Here is a 15,405-nt window from a genome sequence, read left to right on the forward strand (position 1 = left end):
TCCTCCTCTTCTTGTTCTGGAATTCCAATGAGTCATATGTTGTTTCTTTTCATGTCATCCCACATAACTCTTAGGTTCTCTTCATTTCTCTTAAATCTTTGTTCTGATTTTTCTTCATACAGGCTGGGGTCCAGGGATTTGTCTTCTAGTTGGGAAATGTGTTCTTCAGCCAGTTCTGTGCTACTCTTTCGTGCTTCCACTATATTGTGCAATTCTGTAATTTTGGTATTCATCTTCTGGATTTCTAACTGCTGTTTTTGTATGAATTCTGATTGTGCATTAATCTTGTTATTTTGTTTTTGAATGGTTTTCCTGAGTTCTTCCAGGGTCTGTGTTCTCCTTGCTTCTGGTTGAGGTTTCCTTAAGTTCTTGTAGAATTCTATAAACATACCTTCTAAATTCCTTCTTGGATAATTCTATTGTCTCCTCTTCCTCCATGTTTAATGAGACTTTCGTTTGGGATTTTACTTCTAATGTCTTGTCTTGTTTTTTTGTTTGATTTCAGATTGACTGTTGTTTCCTAGACATTTTGAAGTTGTCTTTAACTGTTAGTTATGTATTGATTCGTTTTGTCTTGCTTTTATGATTTAATATTTGAAAAGGCAGAGCTGGTGTAATGATCTATCTATCTATTTATTTGGCTATTAATTCAGGTGTGCTGGGTTGTGCTGCAGTTTTCTGTGTAATGATGGAATCTCTGTGTGGAATATGGATACAGGTCTCTGTTATAAAGAGAGTTTAGGATTCGAGCTGGCAGGTATTATGGTGGCTGAATATGGTTTTTCTATTGGATGAAGCAGGGTAGAGGCAGAGAAGAGGGGAAGAAAAGAGAGCGAGAGAGAAAGCTCTAAGGTGCCAGGAGTGGTTTCTAGGGCTTTGAGCGGGCTGCTAATGATGACATTATACTGTTACTTGCAGGCCTGTAACTCAAGTTCAGCAAAGACTCCAAGTGTTAAGGGGCCACCACATTCTGCCAGGTTCAGAAAGCTGCAAAAACTCTGCTCTCCAGGCTCTTCCATGCCAAAAAGCTGAACTAACATAACTGCCCTGATCCATGATGGCAGTTCATCCCAGGGCCTGCCCACTTATGGTGTTAATGTTCTCTCTGCTCCCTCCCAGTGGTCCCAAGTTTAGCGATAAAAGCAGATGCTAAAGGTAGATCCGTGGAGTGGCCACAGGTTCTCTGGAGTGGTGTGTTCTCTCCACTGCCCCAGGGAGGTCTCCGATGCCCTTTCTCACCTGCCAGTCGGCACTCCACAAGGCAAGTTCACCTGTTTTTGTTATTTTTTTCCCTCCAGGTAACTGCACTTCCCCTTTCTCCTTTCTAATCCCACTCCCCTGAGTTTAGCATACTCTGACTTAGTCAGCTGTTCAGAGGACCAGAATCCCCATTTCAAACTGCTGTACCTAGTTTTTCAGGGAACTACCATGTGCACTAGTTTTTCAGGGAACTAGCATAGCAGACAAAACCAATTACTATAATGAAATGTGCAAAGACCTGGAGTTTAAAAACCAAAAGGAAAGAACATGCTCTGCATTTCTCAAGCTGAAAGAATTGAAGAAAAAATTTAAACCTTGAGTTGCAATACTGAGAGATTCTAAGGACAAAATATTGAATGATGCAGGAAACATCAAGAGAAGATGGCAGGAATACACAGAATCACTGTACCAAAACGAACTGGTCAATCTGCATGCATTTCAGGAAGTGGCACATGATCTAGAACCAATGGTACTGAAGGAGGAAGTCAAAGCTGCAATGAAAGAACTGGTGAAGAACAAGGCTCTGGGAACTGACGGAATACCCATTGAGATATTTCAACAAACGGATGCCCCTGTACCTTGACCAGAAGGCTGTCGTTCCAACAGAACAAGGGGACACTACATGGTTTAAAATCAGGAAGGGAGTGCGTCAGGGTTGTATCCTTTCCCCATACTTATTCAATCTATATGCTGAGCAAATAATCCGAGAAGCTGGACTATATGAAGAAAAACGTGGTATCAGGATTGGAGGAAGAATCATTAACAACCTGAGATACGCAGATGATACAACTTTGCTTGCTGAAAGTGAGGATGACTTGAGCTACTTACTGATGAAGAATGAAGAATACAGTATGCAATATGGATTATGTCTCAATATAAAGAAAACAAAAATCCTCACAACCGGACCAATGAGCAGCATCACAATAAATGGAGAGAAGACTGAGGTTGTCAAAGAATTCACGTTGCTTGGTTCTACAATCGATGCCAATGGAAGCAGCAGTCAGGACATTAGACGACGTGTAGCATTGGGAAAGTCAACTGCAAAGGAACTATTTCAAGTGCTGAGGAGCAAGGATGTCTCCTTGGGGACTAAGGTACGCCTGACACAAGCCATGATATTTCCAATCGCCTTGTATGCATGAGAGAGCTGGACAATGAATAAGGCTTTTCCCTTGCTTCCTGCCTCTTGAGGTGGGGGCTGTACTAAATGTTACATTAAGTACACTGAAATACCTACCTACTAGCTCTGGTGGAGTACTGCCTAAAGTATTTGACTGCTAACTCGAAGGTGGGTGGTTCAAACCCACCAGCCACTCCTCGAAAGGAAGGTTGGGCAATCTACTTCCATGGTGATACCATCTCAAAAACCCAAGGAGGGGTTACTATAGTTAGATCCGACTCCACGGCAGTGAGTTTGGTTTCGGTTTTGAATATACAGAAAGAAGACAGATATTGATCAAAACTCAAATCATTCAACAACAATAAATTTTGTTTCTATTATGAATTCAAACTAGAAAATAATGTACTAGAGAATAAAAGAAATATGGGAGAAAATTTCTACCCTCTTTAGATTATATGCTTTCTGGATAAAAACAACTGCCCCATGTGACAAAATATAATACAAGAATTAAGGGCACAAAATAATACAATGACAAATACTTTAAGTACAGAGAAACACTGGAGAGAAGAATGAACACAGGTTAGTCTTGAAGAATGGCCATGATTCGCTTAGAAAAAGTGGAGCAGGGTGACCTAGACCATGAAAATAACAAAGAAAAGCCAATTCACACACCTTTGTCTCTAGAACTGCTGTGCCCATACCAACGTTTTAAGATTAAAGCAACAACCCTAAGACATATATCAGGCTTCCTTTACTCTGAACTCAAGTAAAGTCCTAATTGCTCTCATTTAGGAGAGAAAAGTTCATGTAGCACTTATGAACAGAGGATTAAGAATATAATAATGAAAAAATTATTCAAGTTTTCATATTAATAAGTTTCAAATATTGCCTTTAGAAAAAAATTTCTTAACCTGAGTGACTAAGCTAATTAAGGTTACTCCAACGTTAACAAAACAAAGCAGGCAAATCAGACAAACAAAGTGTGTAACTGCCACCTTAAAACTCTGAGAACAAACACAGATATGTTTTTTTTAAAAAAGAAGACCTTTTTCAATTAGTAAATAAAAGACAGATGAAAAACTAAACTCTGTGAGGTCCTGTAAATCCAGGCTACTAATTTCCCCTCATCTCCTACAACTGTGATCTTCCCCCTGACTCCGATTTTTGTTCTGACACATTCCCCAATTTTTCCTATCTCAGACTCTTTGAATTTGCTGTTCCCTCAGCCTGGAGCACTATCTCTGCAGAGATTTCACAGCTGACTTCTTCTGATTTTCTAGGCCTACAGGCAGAAATGCTCCCTGCTCAGAGGGCTTCCCTGACCACTTGAGGCTGGTAATTAATTCCCTTCCCACTCTCTATCTTGCAAACACTATGTACTATGACGTGCCTTCTTTCCTTCTTCATAAATCACTCTGAAATCATTTCATTTCTCAATTGGGGTCTGGCTGGCCATTGAAATGTCAGAGAAAAGGAGCCTTTTTTGTCCTGCTTCCTGCTTATCCCAATGTAGAAAAGAGTGCTTGGCACACAGTAGGTTCGCAAAACTATTTATCGAAGAAATGAATAAATCAAAGTAGTGCTTGGACAGGAACAGAAGAACTCAAGATCCACAATTAACATTTCCATTAAGCATTTGGATTAACAAACTGCTGAAGAAGACTTCACTGGACAGTTAAAATTCTCTGTTCCTGGATGTGACTTAAATCAACAACATTTAAAATATTTCAAATACATTTATAATAAGAGTTCTTAAAATTTCCTCATGCAAAAATTTAATAAAATAGATTTTTAAAAGTGATTATTCGAGTATTTTAAAAAAATGGTATCAAAATGAAAGACCAACCTGCTGTTCATATCTCTTTTTGACATCTTCTAACTGCCATAAAAAGTCTTTTGATTGTTTTTCACGAAGAGACTTGGATCTACTTAGATCGGCTTCCACTTTTTCCATCTGCAAAATCAGAAAAACAAAAATTAAATTTTTAAAACAAAAATACCGTATTTCAAGTGTTTGTAGTCTGTCTTATCAGAATCACAGATTTTAAGCATTTCACTAATCAAAATGGTGAATTTAAAGATGATAAAATAATGAAAATGTATTTATTTGAATATATATTTAATAGTTTAAGGCAGGGAAATGAAAACTGACATACAACTGAATAAATTCTAATGTCATAACTATAAGGTAGTGGAAACATAATTTTGGACATTCAACTATTCAACAAGATTTTATCAAGCTCTGGATATATACAAGCAATGTGTTAAATGGGAGAAAATGTTTGCAAATGATATGTAAGAGACTTGTACCTAGCATATATGAAGAACCCTTACAAATCAATAATAAATGGACAATTAAACCCAATTGCCAAAAAAATAAAGAAAGAAATAAAACAGGCTAAGGACTTTTGAATAGAGGCTGTTCCCAGGTTACACATGAGATCCATTCCTAACCATGTCTTTAAGAATTTGTCAGGGGTTCCAAGTGATTGTGCCCCATTCAGTCATGGCCGAGGAAGCATCACCAAACAGATCTGAATTTTCAAAGTTACAGTGAATCAGAAAGACAGCTGGAATGGGAAAAATTACAGGCTAAAGCCTTGATAGAAACTTAATCTCCCTCTTACAGAAGAAGGGAAGCATGCAAGTTGCACAGAAATCAAAGCTTTTGCTCTCAGATTCTGAACACAGTCCAAAGTTGTACTGATTGCCCTGCTCAAGGGCAGAGGTGCCCCATTCAAAGATGGCAGCCGACCACACAGCTTTGAATGAGTGTCACTCTCCACCGTCCTGCCGACAATCCAATCTCGTGCATCAGGCTCTTGAAAAGGCTCACTATGCCTCTTCTGAATCTCCCATTCCAAGACTTCGACCCATAATTTCTCCTGTTCTGGGTACCATGCCAAACTGTAAAACTCTGGGTCTGTTCCTTCACTTCACTGGTCGTGACAAACCATTTTAAAGGGCAAGTAGGAGCTGTCCATCAGTCAGGTGCTCATCACCCAGAGGCTGCTTTATACATTTCTGTACAGAAAATACAGAAATGGCCAATAAGCATAGCAGAAGATACTTATTATCTTCAGTCATTAGGGAAATGTAAATCAAATTCACAGTGAGATACCATTTCATACCCACTGGGATGACTATACATACTCAAAAAGACAAATAATAACAAGTGTTGATGACAATGTGAAGAAAACTGGACTCCCATACATTCCTGGTGGGAATTTAGCTACCAGCTAAATTTAGCCAACTTTGGGGAGGAATTTGGCAAAAAAAAACTTTTCAAAAAAGTTAAACATAGAGCTACCACCATATGATCCAGAAATTTCACTCCTAGACATATATCTAAGAAAAGTGAAAAAACTATGTCCAGGAAAACCTTGCATACAAAAAAGATCATAGCAGCATTATTCCTCACAGACAAAAAAGGAAACAAATCAAATGTCCATCAACGGATGGTCATATAAACAAAATCTGGTAGATTAGGACTGTTATTTAATGTATCTCCTTCCTCTGGAATGTAATCCCATGTTCACTGATGTATCCCAAGTATTTAGCTTAGTGCATGGCATAATAAATACTTATCAAATGGTAAAAAAAAAAAAAAAAAAAAATCCAGCATGTACCCATGTGTTCAAGATTTGCTGAGTGAACTTCTGACATATAATAGTGCCATTTTCCTCATAACCCACACAAAATAAATAATTATCTATGGAATTGTGGAATAAATAAAACAGAGTTGGATCGTTTTACCACCCAGAAAATTAGATGATCAAGTGTCCTTGCTTTCACCAGATGCTCTTTTATATGTGACAGAAAAGAGATGTGCTTATATACAGTATTTGAAAAAGCTGTTCATATTAATACCATGAAAATGGCATTGCTGATTCAATGTAGTACAGTATTTCATTTGTCTTTCTACCCACTGACTGTACATTTAACTGTAATATAGGAAAATATTTTTTTCTGATGCAATTGTCAGGTAATGTGACAAGAGTTCTATCACTGGATACTTTATATTAGTTATTATTCTGTTTCACTGAGATGCTGAGCTATTTCTTCTTTTCAACTTGGACACAATGCCCTCTTTCAGGTCACATTTTGGTAAGTCTAAGACAAGTTAAAACATGAATATTTGGAGAACTGAACCATGAAAAATTCTTCTTTCACAGTTTCATGTTAAGTTTGAACCAAAAATTCAAAAGCATTTATTCAAATATGATTAAACTTTAAGATTCTGAGAGCAAAGACATTCAGTGAAAAAGCTGCTAGTTTCACTGAATAAGAATAAAATGGATATTCCCACCCACTGCTGCTGTCTAAGAAGGCCTTTCAGTTTCCAGCTCTCACACTGACATCTGAAGAATCTAGATTATGGCATATATTTAGTACCCAAGTATTTCTTTGTAAATATCAAGAATGGAAATCCTGAAAATTGTAAGTCATCAGCTTCCAAATTCAAATTCTAAGATTACTGATCCACAGATAAGCAGTATTGCTGCCAAGAACAAATCTACTAAAGAATTATTAAGGGAAGTACAGTGAAGCCTACTTCATTTTGTTTCTAACTCAAGATTTAGGCTTCAAGTGAAAACATTTATTTTTCTTTTTAAAAAGGTAGGTGTGTTCCTCCACTTAGCCCTTAGGATAAGAAATTAGACAGGGATTTTAAAATAGTAAGCCAAAAGGAATTTAATGAAGAGAAGTCAAGTCTCAAAAAATCAAATATGATGTCATTTAGTACCTATCCTAAAATTAACAAAATCAGGTGACTACATAAAAAGTTCCCATGATGCTCTTGAAGACACAAGAATACTGCTGGTGACTCTCAAATCTCAATCTAGCCATAACCTCTTACTCAAGTGCCAGTCTTCAACTTCCAGTCCCTGGTGGAAAGCTCCCATCTTTCCTGTGGTCATGGACTTCCTCTTCTTCCATCTCAGCACACACCACACCACCCCCGCATCCACTCCATTATCTTCATCCTTCTCTCCAGTCTTCAACTTCCAACCATTTGGGGAAAACTCCATCCTTACCTACAGTAATAGCTTTGTTCTGCCTCACCCCACTTCATTTGCTTTGTCTCCTTTCTCTCACTTTTTGTGGTTGATAATGGCTCCACTATCATCCTAGGTACCTGGACTTGCAACCTTCATGCATTTGCAATCTTTTTCTACAGTCAATACCAAGTCAATTATTATGTCAGACCAATTCTTTGAAATGTCTCTCAAATCTGTCTCTCTTTGCATTGCCACCACTGTAGGGAAATTTTCATTGTAAAGTGTCAGCTACATTCAAGAGTTCCAAAATTCTCTCCTCTTTAATACTTTTCACATTAGACCTCAAGCAGAAGATTCCTTAATTGGTCCTTAATGACCTAACCATGTCTTGTTACACTCCACTCACCTTTGCATTTCCCAAATAAGTCATGGCTAATCTTGACTCTGTTATAACTTTAGCACCTCAAACCACCAGGAAAGCCCCTTGATTGACTGATTGATTTTTCTTCCCTCTTCCAGTCAAATGTTCAAGGTTGAGTCAAGCTTCTCTTCCTCCCTGAAGTATCTTTACTTCCACAAATGACATACATATATGTCTCCCTATCCTCTCTATATTTTCTCTCCAGCCTTCAGGACTAACAGCTTTATTTTACCTAGCACCTTGTGCTGTTTCCTACAGTACAGAAGTTTTCCCAATGCCTGAGCTTTGTTTATTCATCCAGATCACAAGCTCCCAAATAAAAGGAACCATAATTGATAATTCTTTCTTTTGTACCTTTATTTACTAAATGACATGATGTGGAGAATAAATATGTATTAAATTCTTACAAGATGAACCGAAAAGGAGGAGAAAGAAAAAAGGGAAGTCAAGAGGAAAAGTAAGTCAAGAAAGGAGGACGTGGTTTCTTCAGTATTTTAAGACAAATCTTCACATAAAGTTGATTTTTGGGTCTCATTTTTCTTCAGCATAGGATGAAATATTAAAAATAAAGATTAAATATTAAAACATTAAAAGTTACATAATAAAATATTAATTGATATTAATATTAAATAAAATTAAGAGCTGTATATACTCAAAGTTGGTTTTTAGGTCAAAGTGATTTCCATAATAAAAATGGAAAACCAGTAACAACTTAAAGCACATGAGAAAACTTTATATACCTACAGATTAAGAAAAATTCATAGCAAACAGTAGTTGATACTACAAGAAAATGAAATACACGTTATTTAAAATTATACTGACCGAAAATGCCAGACCCCATTCCATTCTTCTTCCACAATTTAACAGATATTTTAAAAACAAGTAATGGAAAATAGGAAAAGGTTATAGAAAAACACAAGGTTCTTGGTTGCCATAGATACAAAAGATTCTACTTCATCATAGATCATTCCATATTCTAGTCAACTTCAAGTCTTAAGAGAAAAAAAAATCTTTCTTGTGTAACTTGGGCTTTGAAGGAACCTCAGAGTAAGTTTCATGGCCTAATCAGGAACACAAAAGAGCCTAAGTGTATTTATATGACTATTTATATTGAAAGAAACAAGAAAAGAGGCAAAGAAGGGTGCTGGATTTTCCTCATCTGGTGCCTTGGGTATTCCCTTTAGCTCCATGTGAGAGAAAACGCAAGTATTCATAACTTAAATGACGTGCCAGTCCTCATTTTTTGACCTCCTGTAACAAAAAAAAAAACTCCAGAAGGAGGCTGCAACATTAGCAGCTCAAAAATTTTAGGGTTAAGATCTTTGCAATTCAACCTTTCCCTAATGGGTGCAAAATGGCTTCTGTAGCTCTGAACATCTGGAATGGGGAAAAAGGTGAAGGGTAAAAAGGAAAGGTCAAAGGGTACATATTCGTTGAGGTAAACTCCCTTCTAAAGAGCTTTCCTGAAAGTTACAGCCAATAGCAAATCAATTATGCTGCTTGCATTTCACTGGGAAGAAAGAACTATGCTAAATATCTAGGACCATCTGCAAAGTGAGAGACTGTAGTTTTAAAACTGGATCTAAAAAACTGTTAGAGCTAATAAATGAAGTCAGCAAAGTTTCAAGATAAAAATCAACACGCAAAAATCAGCTGTAATTCTATTCACTAGCAATATGTTTAGAGACCATCTGAAGAACAGATTTGATAAATTAAACACTAATGAACAAAGATCAGACATGTTGTGGAAAGACATCAAGGACATCATACATGAAAAGCAAAAGGTCATTAAAAAGACAGGAAAGAAAGAAAAGACCAAAATGGATGTCAAAAGAGACTTTGAAACCTGCTCTCGAACAGAGAGTAGCTAAAGCAAATGGAAGATGTGATGATATAAAAGAACTGAACAGAAGATTTCAAAGGGCAGCTTTAGAAGACAAAGTAACGTATTATTATGAAATATGCAAAGACCTGGAGTGAGAAAATCAAAAAGGGGTGAACACGATCAGCATTTCTCAAGCAGAAAGAACTGAAATTCAACCCTCAAGCTGCGACAACAAGGACTGATTCTAAGGTCAAAATACTGAATGACACAGGAAGCTTCAAAACAAGATAGAAGGAACACACAGAAACTGGTCAACATTCAACCATCTCAGGAAGTAAAATATGATAAAGAACCGATGGCATGAAGGAAGAAGTCCAAACTACACTGAAGGCACTCTTGAAAAACAGGCAATAGGAATTGACAGAATACCATTTGAGATATTTAAACAAATGGACTCAATGCTGAAAGCACTCACTTGTTTATCCCAAGAAATCTGGAAGACAGCTACCTGGCCAACTAACAGGAATAGACCCATATTTGGGCCCACTCCAAAGAAAGATGACCCAAAAGAGTGCAGAAATTATGGAACAGTATCTTTAATATCACATGCAAGTAAAATTTTACTGAAGATAACTCAAAAACAGTCCCAGTAGTAAATAAGACAGGGAACTGCTAAAAATTCAAGCTGGGCTCAGAAGAGGATGTAGAAAGAGGAGTATCACTGCTAATGTCAGATGGGTATTTGGTGAAAGCAGAGAATACCAGAAAGATGTTTATCTGTGTTTTATTCATTACACAAAGCCATTTGACTGTATGGATCATAACAAATTATGGATAACATTGTGAAGAACAGGAATTTCAGAATCATTAATTTTGCTAGTGTGGAACCTGTACGTAGGCCAAGAAGAGGCAGTCATTCAAACAGAATTAAGGGGATAAAGCAGTTTAAAATCAGGAAAGATGTGCATCAGGGTATATCCTTTCACAACACTTACTCAATCTGTCTGCTGAGCAAATAATCAAAGAAGCTGTGGCCTATAGGAAGACCGTGAGTTTAGAATTGGAAGAAGACTCATTAACAGCCCGTGATATGCAGATGACACAATCTTTCTTACTGAAAGTGAAGAGGACTTGAAGCACTTACTAATGAAAATCAAAGATTACAGTCTTCAGTATGGATTACACCTCAACATAAAGAAAACAGAAATCTTCACCAATGGACTAATAAACAGCATCATGATATAGGGACAAAAGACTGAAGCTGTCAAGAATTTCCTTTTATTTAGAGCTACAATCAAAGCCCACGGAAGGAGCAGTCAAGAAATCAAACGATGTATTGCATTGGGCAAATATGCTGCAAAAGACCTCCTTAAAGTGCTAAAGAGTAAAGATGTCACTTTAAAGACTACGATGAGCCTGACCCATGTCATGGTAAGAAGCAAATTCACAGAGACAGAAAGGAGACTAGAAGTTACCATTGACCTGGGCACGGGAGGGGAGGGAGTAATGAAGAGTCATTGCTTCATGGGTATAGAACTTGTGCTTGGGGTGAAGAATGGTTTTGTAGTAGATAGTGCAGATGACTGCACAACATTATGGGTGAAATGGCAAGTTTCATACTAAAATGAATATTTTCCAAAAAATAAGAAGGAATGTACTTTGGAGATGGAGTCAATAGGTTTAAATCTCAAGTTGCTCAAATGTTGGGACTTACACAAGATACTTAACATGTCTGAACATCAAATGCCTTGTCAAAAAATCAGGCTATGACTAGGTGGGAAGGCAATCTGGTGGATTACAGAACTGCATTTGGAGGTCCTTCCTATGTGGCCCTCCTCCCCTTCCAACGTGTGCCCCAGTCACAGCAACTTCTGTACGTTCCCCAAACATGCTGTGCTCTTGCTTTCTTATCCTGGGTTTTGAAAAGCTGTTTTGTTGGAAATTACCCCCAACATCTCTTCCTGGCACCTTACATTATATAGGGGAGCTCTGCTGACATAGTGCCTAAGGCATTTGACTGCTTACCAGAAGGCTGGCAATTCAAACCTACTAGCCATTTCTTGGAAGGAAGATTTGGCAATCTACTTCCATAGAGATACCACCTCAGAAACCCAAGGAGGGGTCGCTAGACTCCCCCACTGCCTTCACTTAGGTGACACCTCCTAGCCTTTATATCAACCTAGCTTTTTTTGAGTAGCAGATGAGATGAGACCTCTCCCCAGTCATATACTCCCACAAGCTCACAATTCAATTCTGAAAAGACTTTAAAGGAACCTTCAAGGACAAAGGTATACATTACAATCAATGGTTTGTAGGATGATTCTTTTTTCTTTACATCTGTTTGTTATCCATCTACACATAATGACACAAATGCATCCAGATGACATTCTTCTTTCCTTGTAACTTGAGAATTTTTTTCATTAATTCAACAGTAGTAATAGGAAGATGAACTAAGTTTTTATAAACACCCAGGATCAACCCCAGCGGTCAACAGCAGTGATTTTCAGAATTTGGTTTTCATGGTAAACCAAGGACTTTTCCAGGCATAAAGTTAGCATCACATAGCTGATTGTTGTAGAGAAAAAGGAATAGCTTTCAAAGCTAGCGGATACTGTTTGGCAGCAATGATCATTTAATGAAAGGAGCTCTAGTGGCACAGTGGTTAAAGCATTCAGCTGCGAACTGTAACACTGGTGCTAAGAACCCACCAGCCCTTCCACAGAAGAAAGATGAAGCACAGTCTCCTTCTGTAAAGATTTACAACCTTGGAAACCCTATGGCACAGTCTTGACTCTGTCCTGCAGGGTTGCTATGAGTCAGAATCGACTCAATGGCAGAGGGTTTGGGTTTTGGTATTATTTAACAAGGATATATTTTCAAGAGGAGAAAAATAAACTAGAAAAGTCAAGAACCTAGTAGAAGCCTCAGAAAGAACTAGTTAGATGAAATCCATGCAGTCAAGTTACAAGATTAAAGTTTCATTTCAGAACTACTACCCCTACTTCAGGGCTCAAAGTTGTCTTTTTCAGTTGTATATTTGCTTCACAGGCAATAGGCAAATATGGGAGACTGTTAATTTACAAATTACTCTCTATAATGTAGAAATAACACTAACAAAGTACTGTATTTTCATTACAATATACATATTTTACACAACTAATCATGGACAGCTAACACTAACAATGGACCCTAAGTCTATATGTTATTTCAGCAACTGTAAATGAGCCACTCCTCAGAAGGAAGGCTGCGCAATCTACTTCCATAGTGATACTGCCTTGGAAACCCAAGGAGGGGTTGCTATGAGTCAAGTCCGACTTGACAGCAAATAATAACAAACGAGATTTTTAAAAGTGCTTCAAAGTCAAACAAATAGCATGAAGCACTTTTTTTTAAAAGTTGTAGGCTGCTCCATTTTCTCCTGTGGGCCTCATTTTTGAAAGAGCAATCCACTTTCAAGAACTCAAAGCTTTCTTTTTTTTTAACTTCAAAATCCATTGTCTGCTACCTGCAGCAGCTTCCAATGGAAAAATGATGCCCTACAACTTGGCTTCTTTTACACTAAAGATTTCTTCTATGAGATGAGAAAAGAGCAGCTCTAAACAACAGAAAAGGAAGACTGTTAAACTCCAGAAAAATTGAAAACCATGATAATTCTCTAACTACTGCATGTGCTCCCTTTCTTTCAGAACCTGACCTAGGTGCTCAAATACAAAGCTGCATGTAACTCTGTGCAGGTGCACCGCACACCTGGACCAGAGACAGACACAGAAGCCCACATAAAGCACAAAACAGAACGAACATACACACTAAGTTAACAGCAGTGGTTTTCTTAGGGGTAAACAGAAAAGCGTACAGGGACTAGACGTGAACAGCAAAGCAAACACCAACTTCACCTGTAACGTTTTACTTAAAATACAGAGTATTAACAATTGGTGAGTCTTCTTCATGTAGGTGTTTGTAATGACTTTCTTTATTCATTTGCAATTTTTTTTTATCTCAAAACTAAAAAAACAAAAATCCCACTTATCTTATATAAGAATAGAGATAGCCCTTGTCCTCCTGAACTACGACCAAGAACAATGTGCTGTAACTGATCCATACACAACAGTACCTGTAGAATTTTAACAAGCACAGATATGGTTAACGTGAGCCCTTACGCTATGGAAACTGATTGCCAATGGAATTTTATTTGTAGGCAGATCCATCCCCCCAACCCAGCCATGCCCCTGCCATTGCTGCATTTGTAGACAACGCTTTAAAATGACTGTCCTGGCATTGCTTGCAGGAGAAACAAGGGGACTATGCTTTCCTCATTCTGGATATTTGAGCAAATTGTGTGATTAATTCAGAGAAAGCTTTATTCAAAGTGAAGTACATTTCTGTTACACTTAAGATCAGAAAGCACCTTCCACTGAGAGTAGACGGCCTGGAGGCCTTCTTACCTGCTCTTTCATTTCAGCATAGACTTTCTCTGAGTTCAGTTCCACCTGCCGCTTAAACTCTTCCAGGGCAGCGTCTGCCTGCTGGGCCTGCAACCTCTGAACTTCAGTCACACGAGTTAGCTGCTCCTCTTTTTCCCTAGAAAAGTTCAGAAAAGCTTCAGAGTTCAAATATAAAACAAAAGAATTAGGTTTGAACAAAAGAAGATAGTTAACTTGTCTAAGCAAAACTCAGATTTCAGTTTGTTGATCTAGTTCCTGTAAAACTTTTCTGTACCAAGTTGACAATAATGTAATTTGATCAAAAGAAAAAATACATATACATGTGTTCTGATGAGGACACCATTACTTGCAACAATTTCCCTAAAACAAAGCAGCTTATAACCATATACCTCCATCACTTGGTGAATGGATTTAAAAAAGTGTGGTCTATCCACACAACGGAATATTATTCAGTTCAAAGAGAAATGAAGTTCTGATACATGCTATCGTATGGATGAACCTTGAAACATTATGCTTAGTGAAAGAAGTCAGTCACAAAACACCATATATTGTATAATTCAAATTTCAGGAAAATTTCAGAATAGGCAAACCCAGAGACAGAAAGTAGATTGCCATGTTCTGCAGGGAGGAGAAGCAGGAAGCAACTGCTAAGAGTATGCGGTTTCTGCCAGGGGTGATGAACACGCTCTGGCATTAGATGATGGTGGTTGCTGCATAGCCTCATGAATACACTGAACAGTACGCTTTAAAAGGGTGACTGTGATGGCAAGTGACATATCTCAATTTTATAAACCTGTCGTTAATAAAAATATCTCATACGCATGTCCTCTCAGCAGGTGACCTAGAGGAAGGAAGAAGCAACAGAGCAACACCGTGGCCTGAAATTATTCCAAGTGCTCTCCTGAAGACTCGCCTAGAAGAACTGATCACCTCACTTCTTCATAACCATCTCATTTCTTCACACCTAAACTGAATCCAACAAAACATGAGGTACATTTGCATACTGATAGAAGAATAAAGACTTTACATGTAATGGTTGTTGTTAGGTTCCAGTGACTCTGTTCTGACTCACAGTGATACTGCGTATAACAGAATGAAACTCTGCCCAGTCCTATGCCAACTGCACAATTGTTGCCACGTTTAAGCTTATTGTTGCAACCACTGTGTCAATCCATCTCGTTGAGGGGGTCTCTTTTTTATGCTAAGCCTCCACATTAGCAAGCACGGTGTGCTATTCCAGGGACTGGTCCCTCCTAATAAGTGTCCAAAGAAGGCTCCTCATTTCTACAGAGCATTCTGGCTGACTTCTTCCAAGGCAGGCTTGTTTGCTCTTG

At 37.9% G+C, this 15,405-nt stretch overlaps 1 protein-coding gene across 1 annotated transcript in view; it reads right to left on the reverse strand.

Moving 5' to 3' along the window:
- Nucleotides 1–15,405, reverse strand: part of CEP112 (centrosomal protein 112) — a 600,502-nt gene that overhangs the window by 349,804 nt on the left and 235,293 nt on the right. Inside the window, exons 18-19 of the mRNA XM_042783552.1 lie at nt 14,072–14,207; nt 4,227–4,334 (exon numbers count right to left, since the gene is read on the reverse strand). Of these exons, the coding sequence (XP_042639486.1) occupies nt 4,227–4,334; nt 14,072–14,207 (244 nt within the window). The remainder of the gene's footprint in view (nt 1–4,226; nt 4,335–14,071; nt 14,208–15,405) is intronic.

This window comes from Orycteropus afer, unplaced genomic scaffold (genome assembly GCF_000298275.1).
Source record: "Orycteropus afer afer isolate SDZICR_OR568_19922 unplaced genomic scaffold, OryAfe1.0 scaffold00018, whole genome shotgun sequence".
Classification (NCBI taxonomy): Eukaryota; Metazoa; Chordata; class Mammalia; order Tubulidentata; family Orycteropodidae; genus Orycteropus; species Orycteropus afer.